General features: G+C 43.2%; 2 protein-coding genes across 5 annotated transcripts in view; one reads left to right on the top strand and one right to left on the bottom strand.

The window, feature by feature from the left end:
• The window catches only part of WDR70 (WD repeat domain 70), a 247,772-nt gene extending 234,073 nt beyond the window's left edge, over positions 1 to 13,699 (bottom strand). The window contains exons 1-3 of one of the 3 annotated variants that reach the window (XM_067545548.1): positions 13,491 to 13,698; positions 10,926 to 10,988; positions 10,192 to 10,275 (exon numbers count right to left, since the gene is read on the bottom strand). In XM_067545548.1, coding sequence (XP_067401649.1) covers positions 10,192 to 10,275; positions 10,926 to 10,988; positions 13,491 to 13,638 — 295 coding nt within the window. In that variant the 5' untranslated portion in view covers positions 13,639 to 13,698. Of the gene's footprint in view, positions 1 to 10,191; positions 10,276 to 10,925; positions 10,989 to 12,978; positions 13,099 to 13,490 lie in introns of those variants that run through there. The other 2 variants (XM_067545550.1, XM_067545549.1) reach the window with 2 other exon arrangements.
• The window catches only part of NUP155 (nucleoporin 155), a 55,100-nt gene continuing 47,572 nt past the window's right edge, over positions 13,166 to 20,693 (top strand). The window contains exons 1-6 of one of the 2 annotated variants that reach the window (XM_067545546.1): positions 13,166 to 13,345; positions 15,244 to 15,381; positions 16,854 to 16,950; positions 18,471 to 18,541; positions 19,153 to 19,245; positions 20,425 to 20,591. In XM_067545546.1, coding sequence (XP_067401647.1) covers positions 13,210 to 13,345; positions 15,244 to 15,381; positions 16,854 to 16,950; positions 18,471 to 18,541; positions 19,153 to 19,245; positions 20,425 to 20,591 — 702 coding nt within the window. In that variant the 5' untranslated portion in view covers positions 13,166 to 13,209. Of the gene's footprint in view, positions 13,346 to 15,243; positions 15,382 to 16,853; positions 16,951 to 18,470; positions 18,542 to 19,152; positions 19,246 to 20,424; positions 20,592 to 20,693 lie in introns of those variants that run through there. The other variant, XM_067545547.1, reaches the window with a different exon arrangement.

The following is a 20,693-nucleotide window of genomic DNA, read 5'->3' as shown; positions in this document are numbered from 1 at the left end:
GGGGCACCGTGACCATTTAGTTCATCTTGTGTCAAGGAATACACCGAGGTCAGCCATGGTTGTAACAGTCTGAGCCTTAGGCGGGCGTGCCGTACCACGTATGTGCACGCTGCCATATGGCCTAGTGGTTGCAGGCAAGCACAGGATGTTTTAAGAGGACAGGCACAGATGTCCCTAATGAGTCCGTACATGGTTTGCAAATTAGATTCCAGTAGGAAGGCTCCGGTTCGAGCAGAGTTGAGGACTGCTTCTATGAATTCTATCCATTGTACCGGTACAAAGGCTGACCTCTGGTTGTTTATGAACGAGCCCCAATGATGGCAAGAGGACCTGACTAGACGTATGCTGTGGTATACCTGGTCCCGGGACTTCCCTTTCACCAGCCAGTCGTCCAGGCAGTGGTAAATCTGAACTCTCTATTGTCAGGAATGCAGCCACCAGGGCCATGCATTTTGTGAATACTTGTGGGGTGGATGAAAGTCCAAAGGGAAGTGCTGTAAATTGGTAGTGCACACAGCCCACTATGAACCTGAGCAATCTTGTGACTGGGGAAGATTGAGATGTGGAAGTATGCGTCTTTTAAGTCAAGGGTGGCATACCAGTCTCCCGGATTCAGTGAGGGAATAATAGAGGCCAGTGAAACCATGCAAAACTTCAGTCTCTTGAGATACTAGACGCAGGTCTAGAACAGGTCCAAGTCCTCCCTTTGCTTTGGGGACAAGGAAGTAGCGGGAATAAAATACCTTCCCTCGCATATCTGGAGGAACTTCCTCCATGGCTCTGACCCTCAAAAGGGTCTCCACCTCCTAAATAAGGAGCTGCTCATGAGAGGGGTCCCTGAAGAGGACAGGGAAGGGGAGAGGTGGGAAGGGAGCGAGGAAGACTCAAGGGTATAGCCCTCCGAGATGATCTTGAGGACCCATCGATTCGACGTAATGCAGGCCCATTCTGGAAAGAAGGGGAAAGAGATGGTTCAGGAAAACTTGGAAAGGTTGATCCTGGGAAGAGACTGGAGTGTCTCAAAATGGCTGCCGTGGGCCGCTGGGGTGCTATGAAGGTCCCAGCTGGGAAGAGGTTAAGGCAGGGCACTGGCACTTGAAACCCCCTATCCTTATCTCTCCTCCTCTAAGAAGAGGATCATAGGGCCTGAAACCTAGGCTGCTGCTGTGGCAGGTGGAAGTGCTTCCTCATGACCTGAAGTGTGTAAAGGCCCAACAGGATAATATGGCTCTTGAATCTTTCAATCCATGGAGTCTTGTATCTGACTGGTCTGAGAAGAGCACAGAGCCATCAAAGAGGAGATCTTAAATGGACTGCTGCAGTTCCTGGGACAGTCCAAAAGACTGCAGCCACAAATACCTGTGCATGGACATGGCGGAGGCCATGGATCTCGCTGCTGAATCAGCTGCATCCAGTGCTGCCTGCAGCACCACTCTAGCCACCATCTTGCCCTCCTCCCAGATGGTGATAAATTCCTGGGAGTGCTCCTGAGGAAGTGCCTCCAGGAACCTCGACAGCGAACTCCAGAGACTGAAATTTTACCTTCCCAGCAGAGCCTGCTGATTGGCAATTCTGAATTGAAGGTTGGCTGTTGAATAAATTTTGTGGCAAACAAGTCCAGCTTCTTAGAGTCCTCATTTTTCGGGGTGGAACTTGACTTGCCTTGCCTGTCCCTCTCACTGGCCGCCACAACCGCAAGGGTCCTGGGATAGATAGGAGGGTGAAAAGGTAATCGAACCCCTTGATGGGGACAAATACTTCTTTTCGGCCCTTTTGGACGTAGGTGGCAGTGAAGATAGTGTCTGCCACAGGGTTCTGACCACCTTCATGTACAGGCAGAGCAACTCCTTCATGTATAGGCAGAGCAACCCGGGTTGGCGCCACAGCTGCCAACACGTCAAATAGAGTGTCTGATGAGTCCTTGAGCTCCTCTGCCTCAATGCTCAAGTTGGAAGCCACCTTCTTTAAGCGCTCCTGGTGAGCCCTGCAGTCATCCAGTGGTACCAAGGTCTCTGCGCTGGTGACCGCCTCATCCAGAGATGAGGAGGAGGACGGTAGAACTGGCGGCGAGGGTGGTACCGCTTCCTGCGCCTGGGCTGATACAGGCTCTCAGGGCTCGGTGACGTGATCTGATGCCTTGTCCTCCTGCACCTCCTCCTAGGCTACCAATACTGCAGAGAACCAGTACTAAGGAGCGGTACTACTAGGTGCCCGCAGCTGTGAGGAATGCCTATAGATTCCAATAGGGCCATTGGATAGGCTATTGCCCTTGAGGCCAGCTGATGGAGGGAGAGCAATTTCTTTCCTTTTTTTTTTTTGGTGGAGGGGTGGGGGGGGGGGGGGGGGGGAAGGAAGAGAAGGGAGAGGATGAGGAAACTCTTTTTGCTGCCCCAGTATCTAGAACTGCAATGTTTGAGCTTCCATCTGCCACCTGTATGCCCTCTCCTCAGCTTCCTCATTGGCTTTCACTGCTGAAATTTTTTCCATACATTTTTAGTAGGTTTCTTCCTCAACTTTTTCATTGACCATGAGTTATTGGTGAACTCTCCTCCACCTCCTCACTGGTCCTGACTATGGCCTCACCTGCCTCAGTCTCCCTGATCCACAATTCCACAATCAGTTTCTGATGTTTGTTTCTTCCTGGGCTCTCCAGTACTGCAACTGGGCTGGTTCCACTGCAGTGAGTCCTCTGCGATGTCTGATGCAGAAGGATCCTTGGGCTCTACATGGTCAGAACTTATGAGCATAACTCTCAGCTCCTGAACTGGGGTTTTCTTTTTCTGGGATATTCCCCTCTGCACACATAACTCTTCAAGGTCTTTTCTCCCAAGACCATCATATAATGGTGCTTCACTCATTGTCTATTCTTTAACCTTTAGAGTGCTCAATATCAAGTTTAAACTTTAACAGCACGGGGATTCTGATCTGTAAACTTAACTGACCTCTGGTGTAATCATAGCAAGATTCACATACAAGTGTCAAGCTGTCCTGTGGCTCAAGAGCATGAGTATCAACCTCAGCACAGACTGTTAAGAAGCAGAGCACAAACCACAAGTTGGTTGTGAGTGATATACTTAGATTTCGCCAATCAGTTATCAAGTGAAACTCCTCAGGCACTATAACACCTTAGTATGGTGTCACAGACAATTCCCTTGGGTGCTCCAATATGTCTTGCCACACAGCTAACCCTAACTTTGTGACGGATGATCCCTTACACCATGAATCACAGCAATATTCAGATTACTTCTAGGCTCAAAGGACCAGTCACTTACCCCAGGTTAATTGCACATTAGATCTTACACCGAAGACAACATTTGTAGTCAATCTTACAATAAAACTATACAGATTTATTAAAAAGACAAGAAAACAAGAACTATTTACCAGATTAAAAAAGTAAACATACATACACAAATGAGCTACAATCTTAAATTTCCAAAGTAATGGAAGCTTCTATGATAAGCAAGTTCTATAGATCCTTTTGGGCTAAACCAGGCTAAACACTGGGGATCTTTTGCTTATGCTTAGTAATCCTTGTCCCACCTGGGTCCAACAAGTATAAAGATACAGTTCCCTTTTGTTTGAAGTTTTTATTTATTTACCCCTGGCCCCTTGTGGTCTGAGCTGCAAACTCAGTTGATGAGACGAATTCACTTGCATGACTCATCTTCATCGGGGGAGGGGGGGGTGTAAGAGCAGAACAAAGTCTTTTGTTCTCAATATTCAATGATAGTCCCTCTAGTGTCAAGGAGCTTCCTCATTAGCCAGGACATAAACACCTTCTGTTGGAAACCAACACTTTACACTAGTTAATGTCTCTCTCCTGTCTGATGATTTACACAGTCATAGAGACTTACAATAAAATTGCTTAATTACCACCTTACAATAAGGGATACAGATGTTATAAGTGAGATTCATACATGCAGCAACACATACATTTAATAAAGTCTAAACACATTCTTATGTAATCCTATCACCTACTTTAACAATACTAACAGAAGTGAGCCAGACTGATTCCAGCTATGTATTAGTTATTGTTTAGTGGAGACATTGGGTGTGACAGTCTATACCCTTATGTACACCCCTTTTACAAAACGACAAATTTTGTAGGAAGTATGCCTTATGAGGTATAATTTGAAAACTCAATTTGCTGATCATTATTGTCCTGGTAAAATGTAAGATTCTACTGTATGACACTGAAGAGACATTTCCAAGTTTAGAAAGGCAGACACAAACCAATTTCTCAGAGACAAAAGGCAAACTGACACCTTGGCCAGGTGTCAACATAATCAAATGGACTATTTCTGGTTAGGCGCAGAAGAGGCCATTCTTTAGCATGAATAAGGGTGCTAGCAAGAAATTTACATCTTCGCAAAGGAACAGCAGGGGCTTTCTGTGCAAACAGACTTCTGTCTCTTGAACCTCCGCTGAAAATGATTTTCAAAGAGGAAAATAACTATAGGAAGAGAGAACAGAGAACACAAATCTTCTCTACTCACAGCATCAACAACACTTGAAAGACAAAGGAAGCATATCATTGGACTGGGCAGGGATCCTGGCTGAAATATTCAGCTTCTAAAATTGCTAGAACATGTGATGAGAGACTCTTTTGCTTTAAGTTCACTTAGGTCTAGTCTACACTAGAGAGTTTTGTCGACCTAAGTCAGCTTTCATCGACAAAACACTGTGGAGGTACACACTTCAATAACTCGCCTGCTAACGCAACTGCCCTGTTTTTTCGACAAAATAAAACACCTCAACAAGAGGCATAGAGGTTTTATCAACAAACTTTATTGACAAAGTGCCTGTGTAGACACCATACTCTGCTATGTAGCAGGAAATGGCCTCTAGGAAGTGTCGCACAATGCCCATCCTGACCGCTCTGGCCATCAGTTTGAACTCCACTACGCTTCACCCACCCGCCACTCCTCCTTTAAAGTTCTGGGAACTTTTGAAATTCCACTTCCTGCTTGGTTGGCATGGAGAACTCACATCACATCTCCCTGTTGACCATGGCAGCTCCACACACCAAATGCTCTCCTGCTTGGAGCACACCAGAGCTACTGGAACTGATTGGCATTTGGGGAGAGTCAGCCATGCAGTCCCAGCTCCACTCTAGCTGTAGGAACTATAATACCTATGGCCAGATTTCTTGAACCATGACAGATAAGGGCTATGAATGGGACATGTTGAAGTGCTGAGCGAAAATCAAGGATCTGCAGCAGAGCTACCAGGGCAGGGAGGTAAACCACTGCTCTGGTGCAGAGCCAAAGAGCTGCTGCTTCTATAAGGAGCTGGAAGCCATCCTCAGCGGCAACCCCACCTCCACCCCCAAGACACCAGTGGATACCGCCACAGACCTGGGGCAAGCGGACACCGGAATCAACCCCAATGAAGAAGTCATTGATGAGGAGGAGGAGTTGAAGGACAACCCGGAGGCAGGGACCCATTCATCTGGTGAGGTGAGGAATCATGAGCTCTTCTTGACCCCAGAAGGTTGCAGTCAGTCCCACCCCTTCAACTCTGGTGTGCTAGATGCAGGAGAGGGGTGCTCAGGTAAGTGGTTTTTTTTTTGATCGGATGTTGTTTGTGTACGTGAGGGAACACTGCCCTTTGGTTTTTAGTGTTATAGAGGTGGTTGAAGGGACAGAAAAGCACAAAAGTAGACGCATTTGCATGTTCTTCCCATGCTCCTCTTCATCTAGGCCGTGCAGCAGCAAAGCGTGTTAATGCACGCCAAGATTTCATGGGAATCCTCCAGAGAGATCTCAAGAAAACTTTCCAGGAGGTACTCCCAAATCCGCTGCCAAAGGTTCCTTGGCAGAGGAGCTTTGTTCCTTCTGCCTTTGAAGGAAACTTTGCCACGCCAATCGGAAATCACTTGTGCAGGGACCAAAGTGGCATACAGGCGAACAGCATAGGGACCCGGTTTGAAGCTGCTCGCATGGAGGAGATATACCCTAGCATCTCTGCTTACTCTGAGGAGTGAGATATCGGCTTCTATGGCCCCCACCTGTGGAAAATGGTGGCACAATTTACAGTTTTGTCCCTCTTGACCTGCATGGAGACCCCAAACAACCTTCCACCTGTAACCTCTTCCCCAGGTTTATGGCCCCCTCCAACTCCTTGGAAAAAACTCACCATGCCCTGCTTTACCGTGAAGCTGTGCACTTGCCAGGGGACAGTGAGAGACAGGTTTATTTAATGGTAATGCAACAATGCTGTTATTGCACTCACAATAAGGCTGCTGTTCATTTTTTATTGTGCTTCTACAAACAAGGTCTGGGCAGTCAAACATCCAACACCCACCGAACAGCTGCGGCCAATAAGAAAAAACCTAGGAGTAGTAAAGAGATATTCCAAGAACTCTTCTGTTCCTCTGAGGTAGACAAGAAAGGAAAAAAAGAGCATGGAAACACATGGATCGCCAGGACAAAGGAAAACCAAGAGTGACTGATGGCAGATCATGAGCACATGATAAGGTATGATGGAGTAGCAAACAGTTGCTAATGTTGCTAATCATGCCACAGACTGAAATTATGCATGCTCGCCCCCACTTGCAGCTAATACAGAACTGTTATCCATGCCCTCCACAGACTCCACCCACACGCCTATCAAAGTCCCGGTCCATCTCAGTACCCCCTTCACTCGACCCCTTCAGACAGCTACTAGAATAGTAGCTGCACTTACACCAATTATGATAGCTCACACTTCCCCTCACCACTTTCTCCCATCCAGCCCTGTTTTTGTGTTTGTTGCCAATTATTGTTATTTATTAAAGACATAATGTTTGAAGAATAAGCACTCTTTTTTTGTCTCTTGCACACGCTGATTGCGCCTCTCATTGATACACAGAGCAAGCGAGATAGCAGTCCCATGACACACTGCTGTTTACAAAGACACCTTATTGGGATTCATTGTCAAGAGTACCTCAAGGCCTCCCTGATTTGAATGGCCCTGTTGTGCCCTTCTAACAGACCTGGCACCGTGCTGCTCATAATCACCCGCAAGGTGATCCGCATCTGCACTCCAGCTAGGATCAAACTTTTTACTCTTAGCTTCACATAAATTACAGAGCACACAGCAGGCAGCTATAACCATGGGAATATTGTCCTCATTGAGCTCTAGCCTACCATAAATGAACCTCCAGCAAGCCTTTAATCTGCCAAACACAATAAATGGTCATTCGGCACCTGCTCAGCCGGTTATTGAAATGTTCCTTGCTGCTATCCAGGTTGCCCATATAAGGTTTCATAAGCCATGGCATTAAAGCAGTGCTTCTCAAATTTGCATCTGGAATAACATATGCCCCCTCCCCCGCCAAACAATTGCATATACCAATAAAGAAAAACCAACATGCAACTCTCGCTAACTATGAAAAGCAGCAAGGCATTGATAGCAGCAAGGTATTGATTGTAACAGAGCCCACAATCCACTGTAATAAGAGCAAAAGCAAAACTGCTCTGGTGATCGATGTTTATAATTAAATGTGCACACCGTGTCACAGCAAACAGATTAAAGTACAAATGGCAACAACTTTGCATAATGCTATGCAAGCTTAACAGAAATCCATCCAAATACACAGTGCCATCTTGAGTCCAATGCACAACACCAGCTGAGGACCTGATCTGTCTGGAGGGATCAGCTGGCTAGTTATTCCTGGCAGCAGATAAAACGTGCAGAGTTTTTTTCCCCCCGAAAGCGTCTCATGCCCCCTGCAGAATACACTCCATGCCTCCCCAGGGGGGCCCATCCCCAATTTTGAGAACCTCTGCATTAAAAGGTAGGCTGGGTCTCCTGGGATTGCTATAGGCATTTCAACAGCCCCCACTGGAATCCTTTGGTCTGAAAAGAAAGTCCCTGCTTGCACACTGCCCAGAGTCACAGTCCTTCATAGTAGGATGTGATTAATGGCTCTGCATATTTGCGAAAACACAACGCCAACAGTGGACTTCCTTCCTCCAAACTGATTAGCAACTGACCAGTAACGGTCTGGAAATGCTAGCTTCAACACGGCAACCGCCATGCACTTCTCCACTGAGAGGGGAGCTCTCATTCTGGTGTCCTTGAGCTGCAGGGCAGAGGCAAGCTCCACAGAGTTCCATGAAGGTGGCTTTGCGCATTCAAAAGTTCTGCAGCCACTGCTCGTCATCCCAGACCTGCATAATGATTCTATCCCACCACTCAGTGCTTGTCTCATGTGCCCAAAAGCTGTGGTTCATTGTGGGCAGATGTTCCGTTAATGCAAACAGTAATGCAGTGCTGTTCATTTGCATGGCACACAACAGGTCAAGTTCCACTGATTCCAGTTCCAAATTGGGCAGTCATGATATACTGCACGATGCTGAGATGCGTTCAGAACACTGACAGCAACAGTGGAGAGCACTGCAGGATCCATCCTTTCAGATAGAGATGGCATGCGCTCAGGAAACAGGGGCTGTTGAAAAATGCCATGAAAAGCAGTTGGAATGATGGGATGGAAATCATTGCATCATGAAATGTAATGCCTGCACCCATGAAGTACTACGACCCAAACACCTTCTTATAACTGCTCATGGCACAAAGTGGCAAGTTGCACAGTGGGACAGCTGCCCACTGTGCACTGCTCCAACGTTGTTGCTAGAGCACCAAGTGTGGATGTGCTTCAGCAACACAGTGAGTGCTGTGTGTATGGGCGCAAGCACTGTATTATAGTGCTTTTTGATCACCGCTGTAATTAGCGTTGACAAAACTGTCTAGTGTAGACAAGGCCTTAGTTTGTTAAGTTAGGTATTCATTGGTGTTTTACCTTTTATTTCTTTGTAACCAATTCTGACTTTTATGCCTTGTTACTTGTAACCATTTAAAATTTTCTTTTATTGTTTTATCTAAAACAGTGTGTTTGAGAACTCTATTTCAGGTAACAAGGTTTGTACATACTATTTTCTATTAATGAAATAACATACTTCATATGAGTTTGTATTGTCCTGGAGGATGCTGGGCAATACAAGACGGACATTTCTGAGTGAAAATCTGGAACTGTGAATTTGCTGCTGTCGCTCTGAAGTGTAATACTGAGGCTGTGTGCGAGCAGGTCAGGAGTGGTTGCTCTCATGGCGAAGCAGTGTAAAAGGCACCCCAGGCTAAAGGACTGAAAGGACAAAGCTGTTCAACAGTCTAGATTGTAACCAAGGGAATGTCACATGGGGACCTTGGCATGATCTGGCACATGGTCTGCCAGAGTCACACCTTCCAACATAGAAGAACCATTGTATATATTTAGATTTATTCAATATTAAAAAAGGTACTTAAGTCAATGCCCTAGCCCCCTTATATAATTGTTTTTCACACTATCAAAGTGTGCACACTATCACACTAGCAAATAAATATACAATTTACACCGGACTTAAGCCCGAAACCTGAACTAAAAACAAGACACGCAAACTCCTGCAAATGCTCGGAGCCTCCAAGTCAACAGGCATCTGCACAGGAGTATGGTCACATGGCTCTCAGTGTAACACCAGGATGACAATAATCAAATCCTGCACTTATCAGCCAATCCCCTCCTTGAATGAATCAGTAATTACACAGGCCTTGCATTGTACCTGAAAGGTTAATAAATTCTGGTTATTTCTGACCAGTGGGTGAGGGAAGCAAATTCCAAGGTTGAAAGCCAGTCCAGAATGACTTGGAAGCAGCTTCCTTATGTTTATAATAAGGGGGCTCTAGCTCCACCAACTTTGCTGACCACAACCATAAAAGTAAGGCCTGGGTAGAAAGGCATCTCTCAAGTGAGCAGATCCCAAGCCATTTAGTACTGGTCTACACTCAGTAATGTAGTCCTGTATGGGCAGTTACTGGAACATCTCTGCATGCACGCACGATATGCAGAGGATGTCATTTTGCTCTATCAAATGGGGTCTTCAATGTAATGTGATCTTGTGCACACCACATGCTATACAGAGGATGCCATTTTGAGATCAAAATAGTGTTCTCCATGCAGCAAAAGTCCCGGTATGCCTTCCAGCATGATCCATCACCACTACAGCATTGTCTACATTAGGATAAAAGGTGTATTTTTAAAACATGTTCTCCAGCATGATTTAACACTCTCATGTAGACAACAAGTGTTAAAAATGTGTTTTAGATTATTGTGTTTTAGCTTTTTGTCAAAAAAAAAAAAAAAAACAAGCACGGGAGATTCACCTATCTTACCTAGCATCTTTCTACTTCTTTCCACTGCAGTTCTTCGAGTTTGCTCAAACATTGCTTCCAAGTCAAATGTTCGAGCTTTCTTTCCTAAAAGTTGAGGGGGAAAATAAACTTTCATTAAGACCTAGTTTTTTTCAAGTAAAATGAACTCCAGAAGATTAAAATGAGTAAGAGACAAGGGTAACTCAGATGCTCTTCAGTTCAAGTTTCAGATTAAAAATCTCCCACTGGGACTATTTCATAAATGGGAATCGAACTAACTGCCCTTCATGCCTTTGGAAAAAAAAAAAATCTACCTCCTCTCCCCTTTCCCCCCCATACACATACAGTTTATACAATTACTGTGATTGCTGTGAATTGGATGGTGTATGCTACCATGTTTTTTACATTGTATTTCCAAGTGCATTGTCAAAAAGTTAAATCCACAATATTGTAGTGCAACCAATTTAGGAGCATTTTACTGTGTTCTAAATCACAGCCCATAATATAAAATTGGGGAAAGAACAAACAAGTTTCAACTTTCAGCTTCAACTGAACTGAAACACCCTGAACAAGTGCATCCTGCACCAACAGGTACCCTAGCCTTTTCTGCTATGGATAATTCTGCACCAGACAGACACACTCCTGCCTACTGCTACCTTCACCATCCCCACCCAGTACTTCCCCAGTGCACAAGGTACATCACCCCAGCACACAGACAGTGCTTCCTTTGCCCTTCCCAGGAGTCCTGGACTCACCAAAGCCCGAGAAGCCCATCGTGGCTGCCAGTTCTGGATCGGATCCTTCCATCTGCTCCACATCTACAAGTGAAGAGAGAGGTTAGAGAAAACTCTGTGCATACAGAGAACTTAGCCTGCTTAGTGCCATGGCAAACAGAATTTAAAATCATTTTGACCTTATATTAAAGATACAGAAAAAGAAGGAACAGTTAAAGCATTTGAAATGTAAAGTATTAAGTACAGCTTTCAATGTAACTACATTCCTTGTTCCCTTTCCCTTTAGCTGCAAAAATCCCTGTTTGACTGTCTCCTAAAGGGTATTAAAGATGATAACTGTCCTTTCCAGGGAAAAGAGAAGTTACTTGAAATGGGCTAGAGCAATTGTTGCTACTGTTGTTAAAATCTGATCCCATTTCCTGGAAGATAAAAAAAGAAAAACAGAAGAGGGAAGAAAAAACAGAAAAAGATATGAAATGTCTCTAGTATTGACTTTCTCTTGCAACCTCAGTGTTGGAGAAACACAGGCAAAGCACATGGTCTTATCCGCCACTCCAAGACCTGGCAAACTTGTAACACCATCAGAATGTTTAGGGTATTGTTTTTAGCTGCCTTTCTGATTATAGGCCTACAGAAATGTTCCAAAATATATGGTCTTGGTAGGCTAAGCCAGACTCTTGTTACAGAGAAGGAAAAAGGAGAGAAATAGGAGAGAGAAGGAATAAGATAAAGAAAAAAAAGGACATATGAAGTTGGGGGAGAGAAAGTCTCACATCCCAGGTGTGATTTAGCTGGAGATGGCAGAGGTGGCAATGCCATATGGGTCCCTCTCTCTGGAGCTGATCCCACCCTTTTTTTGTTTCCCATTCATGACCTTAAGATAGTCCCTCCATTATATTAGTAGAGCTTTTTGTTTTAACTAATTTAGTCTGTTAGTCTCTCTCAAAATGTATTATTATAATAAGTTAAGTGATTTTTTTTAAATTTTCAAAAACATTTTACAGTTGCGCTTATAATAATTGAGCCTACAAATTTATTCTAATTGTAACACTTAGCTCCATTAAGCTAGTTTGAAAATCTTAGCCTTTATTATTACATCTTTAATGGACTGATTTATACTTCATCTGGTAACAGTCCAACAGCTTCACAGGCCTTTGTTAACTTTTTCCCATTTATCATCTTCTAGTTAAGAGAAGGATAGTCTTGCAGTTAAGTCATTAACTTGTGACTTAGGAGATCTGGATTCAATTCCCAGCTCTGCCAAAAGATATCATGTATGACCTTGGGCAAGTCCCAATTTCCATGTGCCTTAGTTTGCTCATGTACAACACAAGGGGATGAGATTTCCTTTCTTGTGCCTTTTGGCTCAGCTGCTTAGACTGCTCTTCAGTGCAGAGACTCTCTCTTACCCTGTGTATGCAGAGTACCTAGTGCAACAGAGTTCCAATCTAGGTACTACTAGCAACGCACATCATATAAATAGTAGAGATGTTAGCCCACATTGTGGTCTTAAAAACTCCAGCCTCATACTTTATCAGGTACAAACAACATAGTAGAGACTACTGCTATACATGCCTACAAGGGGCATATCAATGTTCTGCCTGAGACCAGGTCGTGCATCTGTTTGCGAGGAACAGGGAGGGATATAGGCCTAGTGGTGGGCTGTCTGCTGACACAGCAGGAGAGTTTGTGGCGGAGACGTAGACCGAGCGCCGCTGGGCTCCTGGGATTTAGATCAGAGGGTAGCTGGGAAGATAACGGCCATCTAATACCTGAGTGGTGGTGTTGCTAGTGGCTGCAGCGCTGACAGGAGGGTCACTTAGAAAGACGCTGCGCGGGGTGGCTCGCTAAGCCCGGCCCCCACGGGAGCAGCCTAGCTCTTTTCTGCCGTCACCTCCGCGAACCGCGCCCGTTGCACAACCCAACCCAGGAGTTGGGTTACCGAGCTCTGCTCTGAGAGCTGCGAGCGGGCACCCGGCGCTCCCCGCCAGTCCCGCTCCCGCCGCAGCCAGGCTCTCGGTTCCCTGCCCGGGTCCTACTCTCCATCCTCCCCTTCGCCTTCCCCTTCACTCACGGTCACGAGACGCCTCAGCCGCTAGCGCCCCCGCCCCAACGGCCTCCTCCGTGTCCATCGCTGAGTCTTTCTTCTCCCCCACCGCGGCCACCAATTTAAACGTTAACCCTTTCCTGCGGCGCCCTTGGCCGGAAGTGACTGGCCGTGAGGAGGAAGTGCGTCAGACGCTGAGGCGCAGTGCCTGCCGGGGTTTGGCGCGGTCCTGATTCCCGTCTTTCCCCGGCAGCTGCTATGCCTGTGGCGATGGGTCCGGCTGCCCCGGCCTTGCAGGAGGCGCTGGAGAACGCAGGTCGCATTATCGACCGGCAGATCCAGGATGATCGCTGCTACCCGGACCTGTCCGAGCTGCTGGCGGTGCCGGCGCCCGGTGAGGATCCCTTAGGCCCGCTCACCGCTCTGGCCCCCGGCCCAGAGCTCCCCCTTCCCCTTGTGATCCTGCCCAGCCGGGTCGGGCGGATGCGGCTCATCCCCCTCGGGGCCTGGTGGCGACGCGCGCGCTACCCCCAACCCACCTTCCCTGCAGGGATGGCCGCTTGGGGGGATCCTCAGCGGCCAGCAGCAACGGTGCCCGGTTCCCGTGCCTCTGCTGCCCCTTCCTGCCTCTGCTGCCCCATGGACAGTCGCATCCCAGCCAGAACAGCAGCACATGGGCACTGGCATCTGCGGGTCCCCAGCTCCTCCGCAAGGTCGTTGAAAACGGCACTCCAAAATCCTGGTTCTAGTAAGGCGTCTCCGGGGATATGTCTACACTGCAGCCCTTTCACATTGTAGTGTCGCTATTTGGGCTGGGCTCTGGGACCTTCCTCCCTGTTTGTTGTCAGAGCCGGATCCTAAATGTCTACATTTGCAATTTTATAGCCCCAAGTCCAGTGAGCCCAGGCCAGCTGCAGGTGTTTTATTGCATTGTAGACATACCCTGACTTATGAGCTGCTTTACTGTCTACAGGTGACGAAGGGTGGTGCTGACACTAACAAGTTGCCACATAATTACTACAGTTTTGCCTTAAACTTACCTTGTTTATGTGTATGTTGAGAATTTGCCTCATTTCCGTATGTGCTTCAGTTCTGCCATCTTTGATGGATTATGTTTCTACCTTGTCAGAGGGCAGCATCTAGCTTATGTGTAAAAGTTACTGAAGTTAAATGATCCTATGGCAAGCAATGGCATTGGAGTTGACTCCAATAGAAAAAGGATTTATGCTTAAATGCATCCAAAGAGGGTAATTCAACAAATAAAGGCTGATCTTGCAACTTTTTGTGCAGGGACAGATTACACATCTTGTTCCTTTTGTTCCCCCAATAAAGAGGATAGTTTTAAAAACTTATTTCACTAATACAGAATATGAAATAGCAATTCTAAAATAAAAAAGGTCTTAGAAGTTAGTGAGCTGTCAAAAGTGTAACCAAAGGGAAAGGAAGATATATTAAGAAGCTTTATAGAGAGTCACTTTTTCTTGCTTTGATAGGCTGAACTCAAGGAGAGTCTTTTAACTTCCATTTGTTGGTAGGAGGAAAACATTGCAGATATAAACTTTGGAGTTTTTAATAAACAGAGGAGACAGCATTTCACATTTATTATATCAATGTAGTTTGTGAAAAGTTGTGAGAGCCTTTGGGATGGAAGGTGCTGTAAGCATACATATATTAGACTCTCAAAATTTGATATCAGCCAATTTTAGGTGGCACTCAATGTTTTGTGTTCTTTATTTAAAATTTATATTACAGATATGGCTTTAAACAAATACTCTTGAAATTGTGAAAGTCCCTCTTGTTTAAAACACTTCTTAAGTATTTTGAGTGAGTTGTTCTTTCTGTACTTGTATCATTTGTGTATTATTTGTTTGTTGTAAATTTTGCTTTTGCTCATGTCTCATTTAGAATTTAGATTTAGTGTAAAATCCTGATCCTACAGACATTTATACACATGCCCAACTCATGTTCAGTACTACTTGCTTGCTTAAAATTAAGCATGTGCATAAGTCATTGAAGGATCAGGGCCTAAAATATTAGTTTAGTTCTTCCCTGTGGTTGAGGGCTTTGTAGTTTGTCCATTTATCTGAGATAATCCACTAAAATTAAGAGATGAATATAAACTAGACTAATTCAGGTTTAACAGAGATGAATGCTTGCTAATTCCAAATATTGGGGCCGGGGAAATATTTTAAGGACAATTGAAGAGAAGTACCCATTAGTTAGTATTTTTTGGCTTACAATTTGTTTTTCATATGAAACTTTAAAGTGTTTTTTTTTTTTTTTTAATTGCAGGTAGTCCCACAGTTTCTGGTATGTCAGATATGGATTATCCTTTGCAAGGACCTGGTTTTCTCTCAGTACCCAATCTTCCAGAGATCAGTTCAGTCCGCAGAGTCCCACTTCCCCCTGAGCTAGTGGAGCAATTTGGACGTATCCTAATAAAAATAGCATGCTACTTTGAGTGTATAATAATGTTACAAATGAATTTTTGTTATTTCATAATCACTTTGGCCCTGATCCTTCAAGCTGCTTCCCTTGGATGGATCTTTTCGTGCAAATAAGGTATCCACTGGAGTCCATACAGCTACAAGCAGTTATGGGGTCTATCTATGTGAAGATGCTTCAAGAATCGACAGCTACATGTTGTAATTTTGATGCTCAGTGCCAGTTAGGTATGTTTGTTATAACAGTCTTAGCACACTTAAATTAAAGGGGTCTGCATATGCTAGAGGTAAAAATAAAATGCTTTTAAAATCAAGTGGAACAGCTAAATGTTGCTCGCATGAGATGCATATTTTTAATTGTTTACTTTAGCCAAATGTTCTAACTTACTTGAATTTTTTATTTATTATTATTATTATTATTTATGTATTACTTGTATTACTGTAGCGTGTGGGAGCTCTGAATATGTATCAGAAACCCATTGTGCTAGGCACTTTGCAGACGCAGAATAAAAAGACAGTCCCTGCCCCAAAGAGCTTATACTCAAAGACAAAATACAACAGGTGGATACAGACAGATAAATGGGGAGTACAAAGAAGCACTGAGATAATATTAGTCAGCATGATATGCAGCAGTCTAAGCACACCAGCAGCCAGGTGTTTTTAGGCATCGCAGCAAAGGAGAGTTTTAAGGATTTGAGGTGAATAATGAGGTAGCTTTGCAGATGTGTATGGAGAACTTCCAAGCATGAGGGGCAGTATGGGAGTAAGCACAAAGTTGCTTGTTTTGAAAATTTAACAAGGGAGGAAATGGAGACTGGCATCATTGACTGCACAGAGGCAGAAGTTGACATTTTGTTAGTGAATTAGAGATGATAGGTAGTGTGAGGATAGGCCATGAAATGTCTTGAAAGTGAAGAGTCATTATCATTTTTAATGGATTGTTCAATTTTAATACTCATTTGAGTATTAGGAATACAAAATGGTGCATTTTTTTTCTTTTTACCAACTCTATAAAACTGTCTGAGGAGAGAACAAACCGCTATTTGATTCTGCCCAAACATCGATACTGGTAGTTGTATATAGTCTATTTATGATGCACACATGGAACTTCCATTGGTTTTACTGGTACTTACTTGCAGTAAAAAGTGAGTATACTCCATGTATTTGATGTGCAGTATCTTCAAACAAAGCAGGGCTAGAAAAAGCTACAGTATGGGGTCATAGCTTTGACAGATTCACAGATAATACCAAGGAAATTTCCCCCTAAGATCTATATCTGATTTTTTAAAGGTAGTTTTCATTTATTTTATCACATTTGTTAAAATATGTCAGCTTCTCACACACAAATACAGAACTTCTTTAAGTATCTGTTTATATTATTAAAACTTTAAAATAGCAGATGGGCATTTTGTCTTGGCTAGCTTGAGTATGTTATTCCTTACATCTATGGTATTTCAGATATGCAGTGTAATTGTATGATGGGAGTATTTCCAGATATCAGCAGGGCATGGCTGACCATTGACAGTGACATTTTTATGTGGAACTATGAAGATGGGTATGTAGAGAACAAATTTCTAAAGGTGTACAGTATATCCTCCCTATAACACCCTTTGCAAAATAGCAAACCTTGGGCTATAGCAAACCTGATCCCTGGATCCCATTTCCAGCCCCTCCATCCCCAAGGTTGCAAGTGGGAGGGCTGACAGCTCCTTGAGCTGCGGTAGGGGTGGAGGAGTGGGGCTGTCTGTTATTCCAGCCCCAGGGCCAGAGGAGCTCTCAGGTCTGCTGCAGGGCTCAAGGTGTCAGCAGCCCCTCCCTCTCCACCCCTGCTGCAGGGCTCTTTCCCTATAATGAACCTCTGGCTATAAAGATCAAATGGCTTGGATCTCCAGTGGCTCCTTATGGCGAGGGTGTACTGTATATTTGGTATTAAATATTAATTAAGTGATGGTTCTAAGGGGAGTGATTTATTTAAGCACAGAAGTGTACTTAACATTTTAAGGTACCTTGATCATTTGAGGTTCTGGATTTTTTGTATGGGGGGATAAGAAGCAGAAAAGGAAAATGCAGGCTTCTTTGCTTTCCTAAAGTTGTTATTTATATTGATCTTAAGTTCAAAATTTTGAAGAGGAGTATTTTTATCTTAGACTCCTTATGTTCATACAACAGTTAACTTGGCTGACTAGGTCTAACCCATGCATTATGGTGTATTAATGCATATGTAGTAGGCAGCCATGTTTCTATAATCAGCTATTTTTATGGCTTTAGAATGATGAAGATATACCAAAACTTTCGGATTTAAATTTATTATGGACATAAATATCATACTTGACATGATCTAAAGATTCATAAAACTATGAAGATAAATTCATAGTCTTTTTGAATGGCTAAGGGAGAGATGCCATGATGCCAAGTCAGTGCATGGGTTTGTGTTCCTTATGTGTCCTTACAGGATAAGTTATTTTCTGTTACAGCAGTTACATTCTTTTGAATATTTGAACTTCTAGGGAAGGTTTACATGAGATTTGTGCTTTACACCACATTAGTTAATATTTCTATAATTCATGCACCATGGAGTCTTGGTGCCATAATATAGTGTTGAATAATACAAACTTCACAGTATTACAGATGGCTTTTTTATTTTTTTTTTATTTTTCACAATAAACTAAACTTGCTTTAGCTAATTTTCTCAGAAAGAAAGTTGGTTGTGAATAGTGCAATGAGTCCCTTTCTCCTGTTGAGCTATATCTGAACTAACATTGGGAATACTATAGACTACAAAATAGACTGTGTGAATAGACAAGGAACTGAGAATTAAAAATACAATTGGATTTAAAACTTGAAACTCAAACGATAAATGGCTACTTAATCCCAAACAGAAAACTGGCTACATCGCTATTTTGCTGACTTTTTTTTTTTTTTTTTTTGTCATTTCCATTCTGACGGTTTTGCTTCCACCCTAAGAAAAGGATGCAGGAGAGAGGTTCAGATTGTTGTATAGTAACATATGAATGATTGGATATTGAAAGTCTTTTCTGTTGTGCTTTGATGTAATTTTTTCTCACTTGTTGACAGGGGAGACCTTGCTTATTTTGATGGTCTTAGTGAAACTATTCTTGCTGTGGGTCTTGTGAAGCCAAAGGCAGGTAATAAAAAATGCATGACAGTGGCCAGAATTCTGTAGCTGCTGAACACTGTAAAAATTTTTAAGAACTGATTAATTTTATTTACTAAACCAGAGGCATTATGGAATGATTTACAAGTCATAGGTAATGTGATAGAATTTAAAGTCATGTACATTAGAGATCATATAGTTACTGCTAAGTTAGTATAAAACATTAGATTTTATTTGAAAACAGGGAATTCTGACTTGCTTTCAGCTGTCATGAAATATTGGTCTCTAGCCTTAGCAGTTCTTGTGGTTGCATCTGCTCATATCAGTTTGGACTCAGAGTTGGAGTGGGGGAGCAGGGTTGGAGGTGAGAAGAAGATAGTAATAAGAAAATCATTTTCAAGGTGCAGTATTTCATGACTTGTCAGTGCTGGACAAGAATGAGATATAGTATTGGAAAACTGGACATCTGAGTGATATATAGTTTTCTAATTGTGGAGCTTCACAGGTTTTCAGATCTTCAGTACGTCTAACCCTTAGACCATTGTACATTTCTAACCTTCATGCAGGGACAATGTTGATCTTAGTATGAATCTGGTGTGCTGGCCTTGAACACAGTTCTAACTTTTCTTCTTCTTTTGTTAGGTATTTTCCAGCCTCATGTACGATATCTTCTGGTTCTGGCCACTCCTGTGGATATAGTGATTCTAGGACTCAGCTATGCTAATTTGCAAGCAGGTAATTCTCTCTTGCCCCTTGCACCTCCATTATATTATTTCTAGGATAATATTCTCAGTTGTGAGTAAACTGCCATACAACATTAATTTATTACTAGTCAAGTAATTTAAAAAATATTAAGCTGCATGCCAGGAGCCCCTTCCTAAGTTTATATGGTTTTCTGCATCCAGGGAGAAAGAACTTTGTAGCATCCTTTTCACATAGGATACAGTATTTTATACCGGCAAGAGCTCGGTAATTTAGAGAAGTATCCTACTTAGTTACCCAACCTTTAGTTCTTTTTGAAGATGTTTTGACTGTTAACTGTTTCCCAGTAATAAAATATTATGTTGGGGGAGGAGCTGTATGTGAACTACATCAGTTTTTAATGCTTCTTAGGGTATATCTACACAGCATTTTGGAGCGAATGGAAGCAAGCCTTCTAGACCAGTAGACAGACTCAAGCTAGTGGGGCTTACACGATCACCAAAAATTGCTGTATAGACGGCACTTTGATGTTTTGGCTTGGGCTGGAGCTCAGGCTCTGAAGCCTAAGACAAGGGATGGGCTTCAAGCCTGAGCCACAACTTCAAAGATCTGTCTATATGGCTATTTTTAGAGCGCTAGTGGGAACCCCACTAGCCCAGATCTGTCAACCTAGGCTGGGAGGCACTTGGTGCAAAATGCTATGCAGAGATACCCTTAGTGGCAAACTCTGAACTCGTTGGCATTTGATTCAGAACCATAGAAAACTAGAGCCCAGATATTTATACTCATGAAATGTGTAAGCAAAAAAAATAAAGGAGAGATTTGAGAAAATTATGAGGGAGTAAGAATATCTCGGGGATAAAATAAAATATTTTTTCATTCAATTGTTATGATGTCTCTGGTAGACAAACTAGGAAGTTTTTTGTTCAGCTTTGTCAGGATTTTGAGATAATTGTCTTAAAATATTTTAATGTACAGTACTGATAAGCTTCTGAGAGACAAAAAATGTAAACAAAACTTGCTATGATTTTTTTTTTAAAGAAACTCTAGCAATTCACTTTTGACGGAGTAATCATTTTATCACATATTAGTCCACTAAGCTGTAGTCTCACTATAGTGTTTCCCGATTTTCTGAAATAATCCTAATCATAGAACCATAGTATTTAAACAAGCAAACCCAACAGATATGATTATTTTTTTCTTGATTTAAAGGTTCTGGAGCCCTCAATGACAGCATGTCTAGTGGAATGCAACTGCTTCCAGATCCTCTTTATTCACTCCCTACTGATAATACTTATCTTCTGACCATAACTTCCACTGAAAACGGGCGTATCTTTTTGGCTGGAAAGGATGGCTGTTTATACGAAGTAGCTTACCAGGTGAATAAAGTCTTTATACATAGGTATTTTTGTTTTTAGTTATGGAGTTGGGGCTTTGGGAATTTTAAAATTTGTCAGTCTTGTCACCTCATTTCCACAATT

Source organism: Emydura macquarii, unplaced genomic scaffold (assembly GCF_026122565.2).
Source record: "Emydura macquarii macquarii isolate MOO-44397 ecotype Brisbane River unplaced genomic scaffold, CSIRO-AGI_Emac_v2 contig_1045, whole genome shotgun sequence".
Taxonomy (NCBI): domain Eukaryota; kingdom Metazoa; phylum Chordata; order Testudines; family Chelidae; genus Emydura; species Emydura macquarii.
This window is presented reverse-complemented; position numbering and strand designations above follow the sequence as displayed.